The 15,341-nt window shown below is 43.0% G+C and overlaps 1 protein-coding gene across 9 annotated transcripts in view; it reads right to left on the reverse strand.

Moving 5' to 3' along the window:
* Nucleotides 1-15,341, reverse strand: part of EHBP1 (EH domain binding protein 1) — a 226,527-nt gene that overhangs the window by 37,796 nt on the left and 173,390 nt on the right. For 3 of the 9 annotated variants that reach the window (XM_080389551.1, XM_080389554.1, XM_080389557.1), the window contains exons 15-18: nt 15,015-15,162; nt 4,832-4,959; nt 1,988-2,126; nt 1,730-1,836 (exon numbers count right to left, since the gene is read on the reverse strand). In XM_080389551.1, the coding sequence (XP_080245677.1) occupies nt 1,730-1,836; nt 1,988-2,126; nt 4,832-4,959; nt 15,015-15,162 (522 nt within the window). Of the gene's footprint in view, nt 1-1,729; nt 1,837-1,987; nt 2,127-4,831; nt 4,960-8,172; nt 8,284-12,831; nt 13,062-15,014; nt 15,163-15,341 lie in introns of those variants that run through there. The other 6 variants (XM_080389552.1, XM_080389555.1, XM_080389559.1 and 3 more) reach the window with 5 other exon arrangements.

Here is a 15,341-nt window from a genome sequence, read left to right on the forward strand (position 1 = left end):
ATGGGCTGTATGCAACGCTGGAATGTCATTCCTGAAGCATGGGTTTGTATAAGTTAGAAAAAACCATTACTCCTGCTGAGTAACTCCATCCACTTCTTCCTCCTCCACCTGCCCCAGAGCCTTGGCGAATGGTTTACATTGGGGAAAAAAAACAACAACCACAAACCCTAGCAAAATGATTTCATGTTTCATCAGCACTCTGAAAAGGATGCAGCTAAAATCACTGTCCTTTGGGAACAGAAAAATATACAGGGTTGTTGTTTTTTTTTAATGAGGCTTGTTTCCCTGCTAGAGGCTGTGTAAGGGTCTCACATACTTTCATTGAATGTTTCTGTAAATATGTCCCAAATCATCAATTCAGCTTCATATTCAGGCAACAGGTATCATAACCACGTCAGTGTACGACTGCAAAACAGGGCACGTTGGGAGCGACGGCTAACGGCATGGCCGAGCTGCCAGAGCCAGCAACGAGCACAGAACTTTGAAACTGGGGGTATCTGGATTTAAGCAGATTGTGCCCCCATTAATTTGGCCCTCCTCTTCCTACACAACAGCCAACAGTATCAGCTCGAATGGAAACCCTTTTTCTACCTGTCATCCAGCCAGAAAAATAACCACCACCACAATAACAAAACTCCTTGAGAGCAGTCCCTGAAGAAAAAAACCCCAACCATCAATCAGTCTGGGGACTCGAAGTGATGTGCCATATATTGCCTTTCATCAACTGTAATGAACTGAAAATAGTATGGAAACTTCCCTAATGTCAGCATGCATAATTGTTAACAATTGTTATTAGAAGATGAAAAGAAATGCTGTGTCAGGCTGAAATATCCCAAGAGTTCACGTGTATCATCTGCATATATAATGTGAACTTACTGTGCCAGACCTTTTCAGCTCTGCAAAAGTACAACCAGGCTAAAAATAACTCTGGCTTGTAAAAAGTTCCGTGTTTTGGTGTAGATACGATAGCGGTACAAAATAACTACTCAGCTCTAGATTGCTTCAGCAAAAACGACCAACGTGTTTAGATAAATTGTGGAGAGCCACAAACGACCACCATCAAAGGCTGTGTTGTGTCTTCAGACAAAAAAAATTCAGGTTAAAACTTGTTCTTCCTGCTTCTGTCCCGCAGCTGTCCATCAAAACCAGCTTTCTCCCTGCGGTCTATCAAATATTTCCCTCACAAATCAATTTTACACATGATCAGCCCATACCCCTACTGAGCTGAACCTCCCCGTTAATTAAGTGAAGAAATTACCATATATATTATATTAATGCAAACATCATTCAGCTAGTAATTCACGGCTGATCTGGATAATGGAAAGGTTGAACACCCATTAACCCAAGCCAACAAAATGGGTTGGCTGAGAAATTCTAGCAGGTCTCATGTGACTCTTCCCTCTAACTGCAGCTCTGCGGTATCTGCTATTGTAATAATTAAAATCCTCCCGGTAGATCAATACTGGAATCTCTTTATGGGAAGTGCCCTGATGGAAATGTCTCAGGGAAGCTGGGGCTGTGGAACTCTGAAAAATTCATTTTTTTTATCTGACAATTATCACCACACTGCAGACTAATTCAACAGTGCACCCCTCTCACTCTGCTTTGAATGCACTGGAGATTGACATCTAAAAAAACCTAACATCTCATTTTAACAAATAAAGGCACTATTTCCACATACAGTTTGGAATTATCAGCAATCATGAAACCAGACAAAAAATTAATATACATTAAGCACTTCATCTTCTGATGGCTTCCTCTGAGTCTCAGTTATCGCAGCCTTCTCCTCATTTCCTCTCTTTGTATCTTCCTGTATTGATCTCTGCCTTTTCATCTCTTGAAAAAAGGGGAAAGACATGTAAAATTATTATAAAGCTTGATATTTATGTATTGAAATGTGGACTTAACATTATCGGGTTTTCATATATTTATTGTTAAATATTATTAAATCACAAGATGGGAAAACAGGTTTTATATTTTCGCCTACCTGGTCTGCTCTCCACGTATTGACTGAAAGACTGGAGCTGAGTTTTTCTGACGGTAGAGTCCTTGCTGAACACAACGGGATTTCTAAACCGTTCTGCTGCTATTTGTAATCGCTCAGCACGGTGTTCCTCTGTTCCATTCTGCCAGGAAAAAAACCAGACACACAACGGTTTCTTTTGTTTACAAACGGGAGGACAGGAATGCAAAAGGTACGTTTCAGTGAGGGGATAGGACACAGCTTTTGCAGAGAGGATTTCGCAACTCGGGCTGCAGTTTATATAGGATGAAAGTATCAGCTGGGGAAAAAAAAGGAGAAGAGTGATTAACTTTTCCCTTTTTTTTTTTTTCTTTTTTTTTTTTCCCTCCTCCTTTTTGTTTTAATGCGTGGTGGCAACGACTGGCTTTTTGCTATGTGGGCACCCTCCTGCAGGACTCCCTCTACTTACTTAACAGCCAGCCCCATTAATTGTGGCCAGCATTTGCCAGCGATGCCGGTTTTAAAGGCAAAATCACTCCTTTGCAACTTTGATTTGCCAAGCGCCGCGTCTGCTGCTGCCAAGTAGCGGCGTCTCTACCCCTGAACACGACCCGTATCGTTTTAAAAGCACACTGCCTCCCGCCTGCCTCCCTGCCCAGCACAGAAATCTGGCGTTTTCCGTAGTCCCACAGACTTGTATGACAAGAAGAACTAGTTTCTAATTTTATGCCCATTGAGATAAACCACTAATGCTGGATGAAGGCTAAAAGGTAGGATTATAATACTACCCCACTGAACTGCATTTCATCAGCTATAACTTTCCAAAGCCAGATTTGTAAGTAAGCCCTTTACCGCTAAGGAAACTACAATTATCTTTTCCAGGGCTTCCTATGTTAATACTGGTAACAAATTCAAATGATTCTATCAACACAAAATATCCCAGAAGACTGAACCACCGCGGTGTGTGGAAGCTGCAGATACCGAGGTGCTGTGTACCAAACAAATATTTCATTTTATACCTAATCTTTTATTATTTTTATTAAGTGTTTTGAAAGTAAATAGGGAAAGGCTAAGATGCATGACTAATAGCTAAGCCTGCTGAATGCTGAAACTGGTTATCAAAAGCTACCAAGACTTTGCCCTTCCTCTGCATTGAGACAATCGGTAATGAGGGAGTTCTCCAATGGCCCATTCTCTAGCCTCAAGGAGGCCGGGGATACACAATCCCCAAGGGAAGGTAACAGTTTATCCTTTTCCACAAACACAGAATGCCTCATTTAGAAACGTGTAAACTGCATTTTATTAAAAAACAAATCCACCTCAATGCCAAGAGCTCCATGAGAACAGATGGACACCATATATTCCTTATAATGCCGCTTTCCAACTCTTCCTTAGAAAGGCACACACAGAGATAAACTGTTACGTTGCACCTTCTGTGGGAGCACCTTATGGGGGGGAAAAAAGAAAAATCCACTCCTTCGCAGACGCTTTTCTACCATTTTCGTCAGGCTAGGTGACACCAAATCACCCTAAGAGGTGACCTGTGTGTCGTTGGTCGAATTAAGCTTAAAGAAGTATCGCTCGTACCCTCAGATGACTTTCCAGCGGCACTGATCGGACGGTTATGATTCTGGTTAAATAAAAGGTGGTTTCCTGTTATTAGCGCAATAACCATCTGACAGACTAAACCAGAGTCTTTACCAAAATAAACAAACATGACTAATTTTTTAGGCCTGGCAACATGCTAAAATATCAGTGTGATTAGCCAGTAAATCCCATTTTAAGAAACCTTTTTATGACTGGGGACTTCTGCCACTTTACAAATGTATTCCTCTAAGCCCACTAATTCAGTTAGCCTTTTCAATCCATTGTATTATTCTTGGGCCAGCTTCATTTTGCATTAAATCCACTGCAGAAAGCTAAATTGAACGCAAAAATCAGACTTGATCCAGGCTTCCTTTTGTTCAAAGATAGAGACCGAAAGTCCTCTGCTGCTGCCACACACTTTCATCACCAATTTATAGGAACCGACAGTGTAAGGGAAAAGCAATGAAAGTCATTGTTTTGGGACTTCAAAGCATCTCTGTATCTGGGGAAGGAAATCCTTTCAGTCAGCAGCGCTTTCCCCCCAGACTGCAGGTGGGTGAAAAGTTATACCCAACTGGAAGTGCCCCAGAGCCATAGGGATATTAATGACATACAGGGACTATTTAAAAAAAAAAATAATAGTAAGAACACAAGGGGTCTAATTAAGAAAACGAAATGGAAAATTGATTGGTGAGCGCTTTCTGCTGAAGTGGTGAACGCTGAGAACAGGCAAAATGACCACAGACGCCGCATGTGTGTGCCTCTTTCTCAGAAGCGCTCGTTGACAAGCACTCAAGTAGGTACGCTTTTAAAGTGTACCACAGCTCGGTTTTGAGGGAGAAAACCCAGAGGGTCAGGCTTGGGAGGGCAGCGGATCGCTGCCAGCCCGGTCCCGCTCCCGCTCAGCCGGGGAGCGCCTGGCTGCCTGCCCCGCAGCAGGACGGAGCCCGCGCTGCGCCTCCGGTGTACCGACAGCCTGGGCAGCCAGGGTCGAGGGGCGCTTCTCCTGTCCGTTAGTGTTACGCCAATGACGACAAGCATCAAGATCAAAACAAAACTTAAAAAAAGAAAAAAAAAAACCCCAAACAAAAAAGAGAACGTGTTGATTAATCACCAGGAAAAAGCCCCGGTGATTTGCAGACTACGCAACTGCACTGCCATGAAGGTTTCTGCGTTTCTCACTGTGAAGGGTATGATAAGAAATCATTTTCCTCCTCACAAAGTACAAACCCGAAATCAGAACACACAGGTACTGAGACAAAAGCGTTAATCAAAACTTACCTTAATGTCTTGCTCTGAGCTATCAGTTACAGCTTTCTGAGCAGCACTGGAGAGTGAATTTGCCACCTGTGGCTGAGCTTCTAGGAGCTTCTTCAGCTTCAAATCCACCAACTTACTGTTTTGTTCTGCTAAATATGCAAATACCACATACAACAGAGTGAGATGCATTTAAATGCAGAGTCGCTACAACAATGTAGCAATTTAAAAGGTAGATTTAATTCACTTTTTACTTTTTTAGTTTGAAATGATAGCAAAATAGAAGGCAATCTTTTTTTTTTTTTTTCCAATTTGGACTGGCATACATTTGTGTAATGTGCAGAGATAATTCCTAAGTTTTCTCACAAAAAAAAAAAATCCATGTAGCACTTAAATGAAGAAGTAAACATGCTTGAAGAGAGTGGGTGAAAAACACAGAAAGTAGACAGTTTGCTCTAAGTTACTCCCATCCTATAAGTACCAACACTTTGGTATAAAAACACACTTAAAGAGCCATTCATTTTAAGATGACATATAACAATTTATCCCATATTCTACAGACTGATAGCCCCTTAAGTTTATGAACTACTAATTCATTATGAGGCTCCTTGGCACAGCTTCTCGATGTTAACATTTCAGTATCAAAAGAGACAGCTTTCTGGTAATATTTTACTATGATTTATAGAATATGTTAAAGCTGGGGGAGCTGTAAAATGCTTCGTAATGGCATCAAAGGGACAGATTCAAAGTCTGCCAAAGCCCCAAAATCTTTTTCATCAGTTTTAGCAACTTGGATCAGAGCCCAAAGAAATAAAAGCTGAGGATTTTACCTCCCAATAACATTCATTCTGTATGTCATCGTTGACTATAAGAATTTGTAACACACCTACACACACAGTTACCTACACGTACACACACAGTAAGGAGAAAGGTGTTAATAACAAACCGCAGCGCAGACCTACGGAGCTACCCTGGGTAGGAACGCGGGTAACGCTGGCGCAGAAGCCCCCAGACAGACTCTACATGCAGCACGACACAAGAAACGGCCCCTGTACTGGAGCGAATGCAGCATCACCTGCATGTACGATGCACGTACACCCGGGCCTCAGGTCAGGCGCAGCGGAAAGGGCACTGGGGATGTTTTCCTACAGGTGCAGCCCGAGCGCTCGCTGCGGGCTGGTGGCTGTAACTGGGCTGGGAAGTGGAGCCGTGACTGTTTTGCCGCCCAGCTCCTTCCAGGGTTTGGAGCACTCCAGTTCATATTAGCCAAAATGTTTTGGCACGCTGGCAGCCCAGCGCTGCCTGCCTCCCGTGGTGACGGGCTGGGTTGGGCTGTGACGAAGGACAGTTTCCCTTTCCTCGGGCACACCCAGCCAGGGTGTCCTGAATTGAGGCTCACATGTAAGTACATGCACATTCTCGTGGGTTTATACATAAACATCATGTAATAATTATGACATAAGAGGTTCACATTTTATCAGACACATTCATAGCAGTGTACGGTAGCAGTGCTGACATACACAGACAGCTGCAATATTTGAAACCAACAACTGGCAGTAAATTATTTTTTTTTTTTAAAGTTTTCTCTTCTTGAGAGAGATGGAAAGGACTAAGATTCAGCAGGGGACACATTAATTAAGGTGGTCAAAACCAATCCCAAATGTGAAATGCCCCTTTACAGTGTTGCGTTTAAGTGCCCCCAGGAGGTTCAGCCTGCCCTAGAACTTGCTATGAGTTGGCACAATTCCACCAAAATCTATGTACACTGATTTCTATCGCAGCATTTGACTGCCTTCTGTATTATTGCCCATCCTCTTCCTTACTCCTCTGCACCTCTGTCTACCCAGCAGACTGAACTGCAAAATGATGTCCCCGTTTTTTTCCGGAATGTCCTCCCATGGTGGAGATGCAGCGCTGGGTAGTGGATGTGTATCCCTGGGAAGGTATCCCTCAGGAAAGAAGGCCCAGCAACATAGGTGTTGGTAAGTCGCTGTGGCTGTGTGACAGGAATATTCATTTACTCATTTTCTATTTCCCCTAAAATGAACCAGTATTTATTGGAAAAGTATTTGACAGAATTTTGCTCTAAATCAGCTTAATTCAAATGCTGGAAACACTAAATATGTTTTCTTACGTGTTTGGAAATCCTCAAAAAAAAAAAATTAAGGACATGACTCAAATCTTTTGCATTCAAAAAAGACTAGAAAGAAAGTGCTATATGCGCATCATTGTTGGTTTAATTTATAAAGAGCAAACACTAAGTGAAGTGGTCTGATTTAACATATGATGGGCTACGCACTTGGGTCCAGCTAGTACGGGCAGAACCAAGCCAGACGATGCTGCCAGCAGTGCCCTCGTTCCCTCCTGTACTGCCTTTTCCCCCCATGCTGTCCTGTGTTTGCCACACTTCTCCGGGCTTGGGCTAACTTGTGGCAAGCAGAAATGCCCCGGCAGAGCAGCACAGCACAGGACAGAGCCCCCCGCGCCCCCCCCGGCTGCTGGGGACAGGCAGGCTCGGACAGGGAACGAGCTCCTTCGGCAGGTCCCTGCGAGCAGCTGAGCCCCTTCCTGATAGGCGGCGACCTCTGCGCCTTCGAAGATCTAGCTGCTTTTAAAATACGCATCTCTTGTAAGATCCTCACATATTTATCATCATATTTATCACCTGATCCCCAGTTTTGCTTGATTATTTTTGAAAGGGGAAATACCACTACTATGACTTATTACCTGACCTGCACGCAATATGATTATGCGAGCACGTCTACAAGAATACGAACGCTTTTAAAATGTGTTATTAAAAAACCCCATTATCTGAACATTGTAAAGAAAATAGGACTAATTCTGTTCAGATTTGTAACTCTTGTCTCCCCACCAGAGCAACAAAGTATAGATTCAAGAACTGGTCCTTGGAGAGGAGTGGAGGGATGCCCAGTCCACACGGACACGTAGACACGTTTGCTCCCCTTCCCTGAGCAGCTGGGCCGGGATGTCAGTGCAGAGAGTGGCAGCCAGACTTACCAACGTGACTGCTCGCTCCTCTGCCCACCCTGCTTTGCTGTGGCAGTTCAGGCAAGGTGATTTCAGGTGGCTTTGCTTTACAAACCTGGCCAGGGGTCCCCTTCCCCATCAAACAAGCAAAAGACATTTAATTCTGCCATTGTTGGAAATGATGATTTTGTCGCCGATTTTAAATTTCAGCTGAACGTGGATGCAAAATACTCAAAAAGAATAAGCACTAGGGTTTAAAAGACCTGAGAAGGCACAAAGGAATAAAGCTATGACAGAGAGAAGCAGCACATCAGTACTTATATGATGACGGAGTGTTAGTCATGCAAAATACACAAAATAGCCATTATTTAAATTACCCGTTGAATCAAGGTCATTTTCTAGGTTAGTAAGCTCATCTCCACCTCCAGTAACAGAGCATTCAGGAACTTCCTCGTTAGTATCTATCTCAATATTATCATCATCCTCATCTGTAGGAACATACAGCGTTAAGGTTAGTATTTTCTTACATCCATGCACCACATCACTAAAAAAAAAAAGAATGCTTTAGAGAACAAGCTGAGTTATGATAAAAATGCAAATCATTAAATAAGTCTGGAAGGAGATTTCACTCTGTCCACTCATGGATTTATCTTTAAACCGATGCAATTCAATATACACACAGGGGGCTCTGCTGGAAACTCCTGCTACAATAAAGGTAGAGTCTGGCCTCAGCAGCAGCTCTTCTCTGCGCTGAATCTGGCTAATTCAGAAAAGCATATGTGCTTTTCCTTGTAACTCCAGTCAAAATAATTTCCCCGAGGCTCCCCGTTCCCTACAAAGCAGAACAGGCGCCGAGGCCGGCACACGGCAGGTCTGGATGGATCTGGCCAGCAGTGGGACCCGGTCTCCTGGCCAGGAAAGGCAGCGGCCCCGGCACCGAGCTCCCGGCTCGGGAGCCTTGCCGCTCCTTACTTCGCACAGCATCCCAGCGTGGGGATGGCTCTAGCTTGGCCGGGTGTCGGTGTCTCCCACCACTTCTGGTACAAGCAGGAAAGCCACCACCCAGGCCACCACCCAGGCCACCGCCGGCCTCGGGCGCAGCAGCAGCACGCTCTCAGGTTGCTGCCTAGCTGCACCACTCTGAATCAGTGTTGTTTGTAAGCTCCATACATTTTGAATAAAATAATAATTATAATTATACTTTATATTTTTTATGGGATCTTTCTACCGAGTTTCTCAGAGCAGCTTATGAATATCACTTGTAAATGAGCCCCATAATGTTTTATGAAGTAGGCGATTATTATAATTACAATTATGATGATCATGTAGGTAAATTATGGCGCAGAAAGAGTAGGTAACCTGAGGAAGATCAAATAGCAAGTGCTGAATTGTGAAGCAGATCCCAGAAATAAAACCCTGACTCGCATTTTCAATACAAATATATAATGAAATTAACGTCCATAAAAGCTAGATTAGTACTTTCAAAGCATGTAGTTGCATTGTATTCACTCACTTTTAAGTCTCATATCAAATGCTATCTACACTTGTTCAGACTTATACGAGTATTTTTTTCCCTACATATGCATGCATGCGTGTAAAAATGACAAAAAGAGAAGGCTGGAGCGTGTCTGAAGAAAAAAAGACACATAGAGTCAACTAAAGGAACTTTAAAACACATCACAATAGGAAAAAATACTAATTAGCATGACAGGACCTCAGTACGTTCACAAGCCAGGTGAACAGAAAGGACCCCACGCACAGCACCAGGTCCCAGGAGCCTGGGGATGTTTGGTGCCGGGCCGGTGCCGATCAGCATCTGCCTCCGAACCATGCCAGACCTCGGCCCCAGACCTGAAGTTTGCACTCCAGGCCCACACTGCTGACGTGAAGGTCCTAAATCGTTTCTTTTCTTTACCTCTTTATCTCCCCAGTCCCTGTAATTCCCACGTGAGGACCCTGTTGCTCTACGTGCCCACCAGTCTTTTCCAACCAGCCACTTCCGCAGCCCCTCCGTAACTGCCCACGGCTTTCGCAGACCTCTGCCCCCCGGGGTAAGGCTCCTGCCCTACACCCCCAGCCCCACGGCACCGGGGTCTGCACGCCGGTTGCTCCAGGCAGTGCGGAGGCAGGGGGGCAAAGGAGACGGGCACAGCGTGACCATCACAAAGCGGACTGAAGGGATGGGGTAAGAAGCAGAGGAAGAAAAAACAGAATGGCAAAGCAGCAACAGCAACAACTCTCAAGTTTTGAATTTTCTTCAAAGCACTGCTACTTTTTCTAATTATGAGCCAGACTTCTCACATGATTTTAAATCCTTCCTGACGGTATCAGAGAAACTCAGTGGCACTCAGGCCACGGGACTCTCAAACGCACGCGGGAGCTGGCGGTGACAGCTGACATGGAAAGCACGACCGGGCTACAAGCAGCAAAGGGCCGTGGACGTTTGGAAGCAGTGGAAGAGAAAGAAAGAGGGACACCGCTACGGTGGAGTGAAACCAAACCCCCGGCGAGCCTGGAGGCAGGCAATGACTTTCCAAAGCACCCAGAGAAGTCAGCCCGCAAGGTCAGCTCACGACTACCCGTCACCCAGCAGGATGCTGGATGTGTCAAAACAATCTAAACAAGATGATAGGGTTTAAGACTGCTGCATACTAAGGCAATGCCTATATTAGATTATTTGATTTTCTTTAATTTAATATAGTGCGATGAGATCAGAGGCACTGTCTTTGACACCACCATTTTAGGTAACAAAAGAGATGGGAATGTCGAAGACACCAGCTCCTAGTGTCAGATAATGACCTGACCTAGTATTTAATTTAAAGTTGGCAGGCTTTGACTGAATGTGACTGTAAGGACATTTACACTTTATTAATAAATAAATAAATAAATAAATATTTTTCAATTAAAAGCATTCATTTGAAGTGATTTCAGAAATTTTCAACTATCTTTCAAGATCTACAGATTCCTTCTTTTAAACTACTCTTAGGGTTTTTTTCCAGTCCAATGTTCTTCCAGTGTATTAAAAAGGGAAATGTGTTTAGGGAGCATGTTACAGCAAGATTTTGCAATTATAAAAGATAAAAGGAGCAACATGACGAAGAGATAACATATCTTTTATGAAAAGAACAAATTACTAGTGTGAAAAACTTAAAACACTTGGTCTAGAACCAGGGCACGTATTCAGCAGAGTACTGAAGAACCACTTCCTTGGGCAGTATGCGAACATGGATCCTACAAAGACAGCAAAACTTTACTGTGCTGTGAAGAAACGAACAAAACTAAAGACAAAATGATTAAGTCAACAACTGAACAGCACTGACCATTACCCTGCACAGCCTGGATTGAAGTCCGGGCTGAAGAAATAAGAATCTTTAGGAACCAAATGGAAATGCCAGAATATTGACGGAAAAAAGATCCAGAGGCATTTTTTAGCTCATACATCTTACTATCCAGACTAAGCTCAGGCTCAATTTGTGGTTAAACTGATATTCTCTTGACTCAGTTTAAGCCCGTCCACATGTGAAGGAGGTGCAGCAGACTTTACCAGTTTCTAGATGAAATTAAAAAGGAACAATTTTCATAGAGAGGTGAAAGCACTGATGGAGGCTGGATCACGTTAGCGGCAGGAGTGTGTGCAAGCTGCCGCTGGAGCTGTAGGCACAGCACTTGCTCTTGAGGGAAGATGCCTCCAGCCTCCAGGGCCACCTGGGAAATCCTTCAAACCTGTGGATATTCAGATATTTAGTTTGTTTACTTTCAGGTAGAGAGTTCACTTTAAGGCTACAGGATGTGACAGGAGCATCTGAACAGTAGTAAAGGAAGCCAAGGTGGGGAATGGAAGAAATGTGGAGTTGAAATACTGGTTCAGTGTACACGAAATCAGATGTCAGGACAAGAAAGTACAGCAGTAACTGCCAACAGATAGAAATACTGCCTGTTAAAAACATTAAATAGGGGGCTTAACACTGTTTTATGAGTTGGAGACTAAGCACGATGAGTAAGCCTGAGCTACCATGTACGTTCCCTCCAAATCATTGCCTCAGAAGTAAAAACTGTAACGTACCCTGAAAACTTCAAGCACGCAAGTGCAATGCCATGCCAGCTGGCTCTCCTTGGCAAGTTTTGTAACTGCAGTACACCTTTCCAGCTTTTGTTATTAATTCCAAAATTTCTGAAGACTCTTTTTTCTCTTATAATACATTTGGATGCTGCTTCTCCTGTGTTTTTCCCTCCCTGCTCCTCTAACATCTCTTTCCTGCACTCTTCACGTGTTCATTCTCTTCTCCCCTTCCAGTTTTGCACAGTTTTGGTGCTTTTTTCACCAAAGCCTCTTCACACTACCCTTGTCTTACCCCCTGTCCTCTCCATTGTTTCCTCCCGTAGCTGCCTACTCACCACCTCTGGATCTGATCCGCATCCTCACAAAGACACTGTCTCAAAGAAAGGATGGAGATGTGCCAGAGAGCAAAGAAAACAGCATACCCGAATCCCAAAAGGGTAGATTGGGTGTCCCACTGCACGGGGACAATACAGAGATAAGACGTCAATTCCTTTGTCCCGTCGCTGCTGGGAAGAGGGAGGATATTTGGATTCCTATCTTTATACTGTCCCTGGACCCATCTCAAGGCATCCGCTTATCAGCCTGAAGCTAGCAGGACATCTAATAAATTTGAAGCTGCCATCCCAAACCCTCTGGCAGTTGGCAGGAAGAAGTATTTTCTGTCTCACATGCCAAATAACCTATGAAAAAGACTGGATTTTGTAGCAAAGGATGCTGCTTATCCAGGAAAGTTTCAACTTGCCATAGGCATGAGTTTTTCAGACCATGATTAAATAAAGCCTTTTAACAGAGGATGTAGCACCATGCCAAAGCATGAAACTCTTAATGAGCATACAGAAACAAGGGGAGTTACCACGTCTTCACCTACAATTGCAAGCAAGAAGTCTGTCTTTAAAAATCCCCAAATCCCAAAGCTGAATTGTCACTTTTTTTTCTGGAGTAAGTGACTTGAGAGAGGGGAAAATTATTTGGTACATTCCCTTTTTGCAAATTAAAATGTAGCAACCAATGCAGAAGAAAAGATTAATGCAGCATAATGGACAAGAGAGCTTGGAAGACATAAGATATTACCATAAGCTTGTCTTGGGTATTGTACTGGGAATACAGGACTATACACAGAAAAAACCTTCCACATGTGAATGTAGTCCGGGCAATATTCAGCATACAGTTGTAATAATTTGTAATAAGGAGACTGTCTATTAGAACCTAATTTTTGGTGGAAATAAAAAAAAAAGAAAAATATTAAACTCAGAAATAATTGTAATTGATTTATAAAGCGTTGGTGCCGTTTCACAGAACAGGCTTCATTTTAGATGAATGAATTTCTTGAGTGGAGATCTAGTGTGGCACCTGACATTGCCAGCCGTGTGGTAGACGTATGTGGAAGATGTGCCATCAAGAAAGTTGTTTGAGAATAAGTAGAAAGAAGTGCTAAAAAAATGTACATTGACATAAAAAGAGCAAAGAGGAATAAAAGAAGACAGGGAACGAAATCTGGAAGTCCAAGAGAAGCTCAGAGAGCTTGGCTGAACTACTGTATGAATAAAGAAAAATCAAGGTAGGAAATGTAAACCAAGGAGATAACTCCAAGCACATTGAGAAGTAGAAAGCAGTGAAATTGTTATACTGGATAAAATCCAACAGGTATAGTGGTGACAACTTTATGACAACTTGTTTGTAATTACTGATACTGTCTCCTCCTTTAGTAACACAAACTCTGAGTGCATATGCAATTTATACATACATATTTTTATTTTTTTTAAATATATATGCACCGTGCACCGTTACCTCTGAGGCTGTTTTATAAACTGAAGGAAGGGCAGGAAGAGCAATGGCAAAGTTCAGAGGAAAACATGAGCAGGGAGGGCCACATCCCAGAAAGCTGAACACTGGGGTATTTAGCCACGCTACAAGCGAGACACTGCGACAAAGCAGGGTAGCTACTATGCAACGGAGCAACGGGGATATGCCCAGACAGCATTGCCTGCTTGGAGGGGAGAGACGGCAGGAACAGCTCTGCACAGGCACAATAAAACAGCAAGGAGGAAGAAACGAAACAGCGTAGGATGGGGAGTCACACATTGCGAAGAGGGATGAGGAACACCATAGTCTACTTAATACACGAGTACAGTGCTGTTTTGCTCAGCCCGTCTTACTCCCTCCCCACCGAGGATGTGATTTCCTCATCTGTCATGGAGCAGTTATGTTGCCAAGCCTAGTTTTCTGGGCAAAGAGAGGAAAACTGAAGGCCAGACCCACAGGGAGACATACAACTAAGTGCTTTTCTCTTCGGTGTTAAAGGGAACAGGAGTGTAGCATTTCAGGTGCGCTAAGACTGTATTTAAATATATATGCGTAGAAAATGCATGTAGTAGAGAAGAAAAAAATTATTGTTGAATCTACATGCATTGTGAACGTAAAGCTGGATTTTTCCGACACTTTGGCTTACAATTACATGGTTGTATGAGAAATACAATTTCCCCTTAGAATATATAGGAGACACTAAAAAAGCAAGAAGCCTGTACTGAAACGGGTGCTCAGCACCCATTTGAGTTTGAGTGACACTACATTACTCCAGCTCGTAGCACTGGCAGGTGTATGAATTTTAATGACATTTCAAAGTCAGTTTAATAACATTATAGCAATATTACAACTCAAAACCTGTAAAGGCAAGTGGTATGTCAAAAGACCACCATTTAAAATCAAAAGGTTGTTTCCCCACCTCCCATGGGCTGCCTTAAAATTCTCTACCCAAGCAGTCTTTTGAACACATTTAATACAAAATTAAGTATTTATAATGTCGTTTTTCCCCAAAATTATGTTCACGCTCCTATGTAAAATCTAGATATTGAGGAGATTTTAACCAACAATCATAAAATTTTAAAAAACTGTAGGTAACGTCAAATCTGTCAATAAAGAGCCAATACGAGCGACTTGTTCATATCCCATCTTTTTCTTTCAATCACACATATGCTTTCCTGTTAATTGCTGGAAATTAAGTGACACAACGCTGATTTCGGAAACGTATCTACGGCCAGGTCTTTTGATATGTGCACCTGATGAACAACAACCACTTGAAGTGTAAATAAAAGTGATACCCAAAAAGGTCTCTGGTTTCTAGGTTGCCATAGGAATAAGATACAAGGTTCCTCAGCTCACCTCCAGATGCCTTTGACCTTTCTTTCAACTTTTCTGCAGCCATTTCACTGTAGCTAGGAAGTTCTGACATCTTCACTCCAGATCGAGCTTCTGCTATTAGCTGACGAGCTCTCTCTCTCAGCTGCCGACGCCGCTCTTCATCTTGCTGCTAAGATATATTGAACAGTTGCCAACTCAGTAATTGACAGAAATGCAATTTCATTCTCAATCTGATCATCATGATAGTAACTGGTTTACAGCATGGTGCTTGGCCCACATTATAAATAGGATGCTCGATATCAGTTGGGTGTCACACCACAATTTTTAAAGACATCCATGAATCAAGAT

This window comes from Falco punctatus (assembly GCF_963210335.1).
Source record: "Falco punctatus genome assembly, chromosome: 5".
Taxonomy (NCBI): domain Eukaryota; kingdom Metazoa; phylum Chordata; class Aves; order Falconiformes; family Falconidae; genus Falco; species Falco punctatus.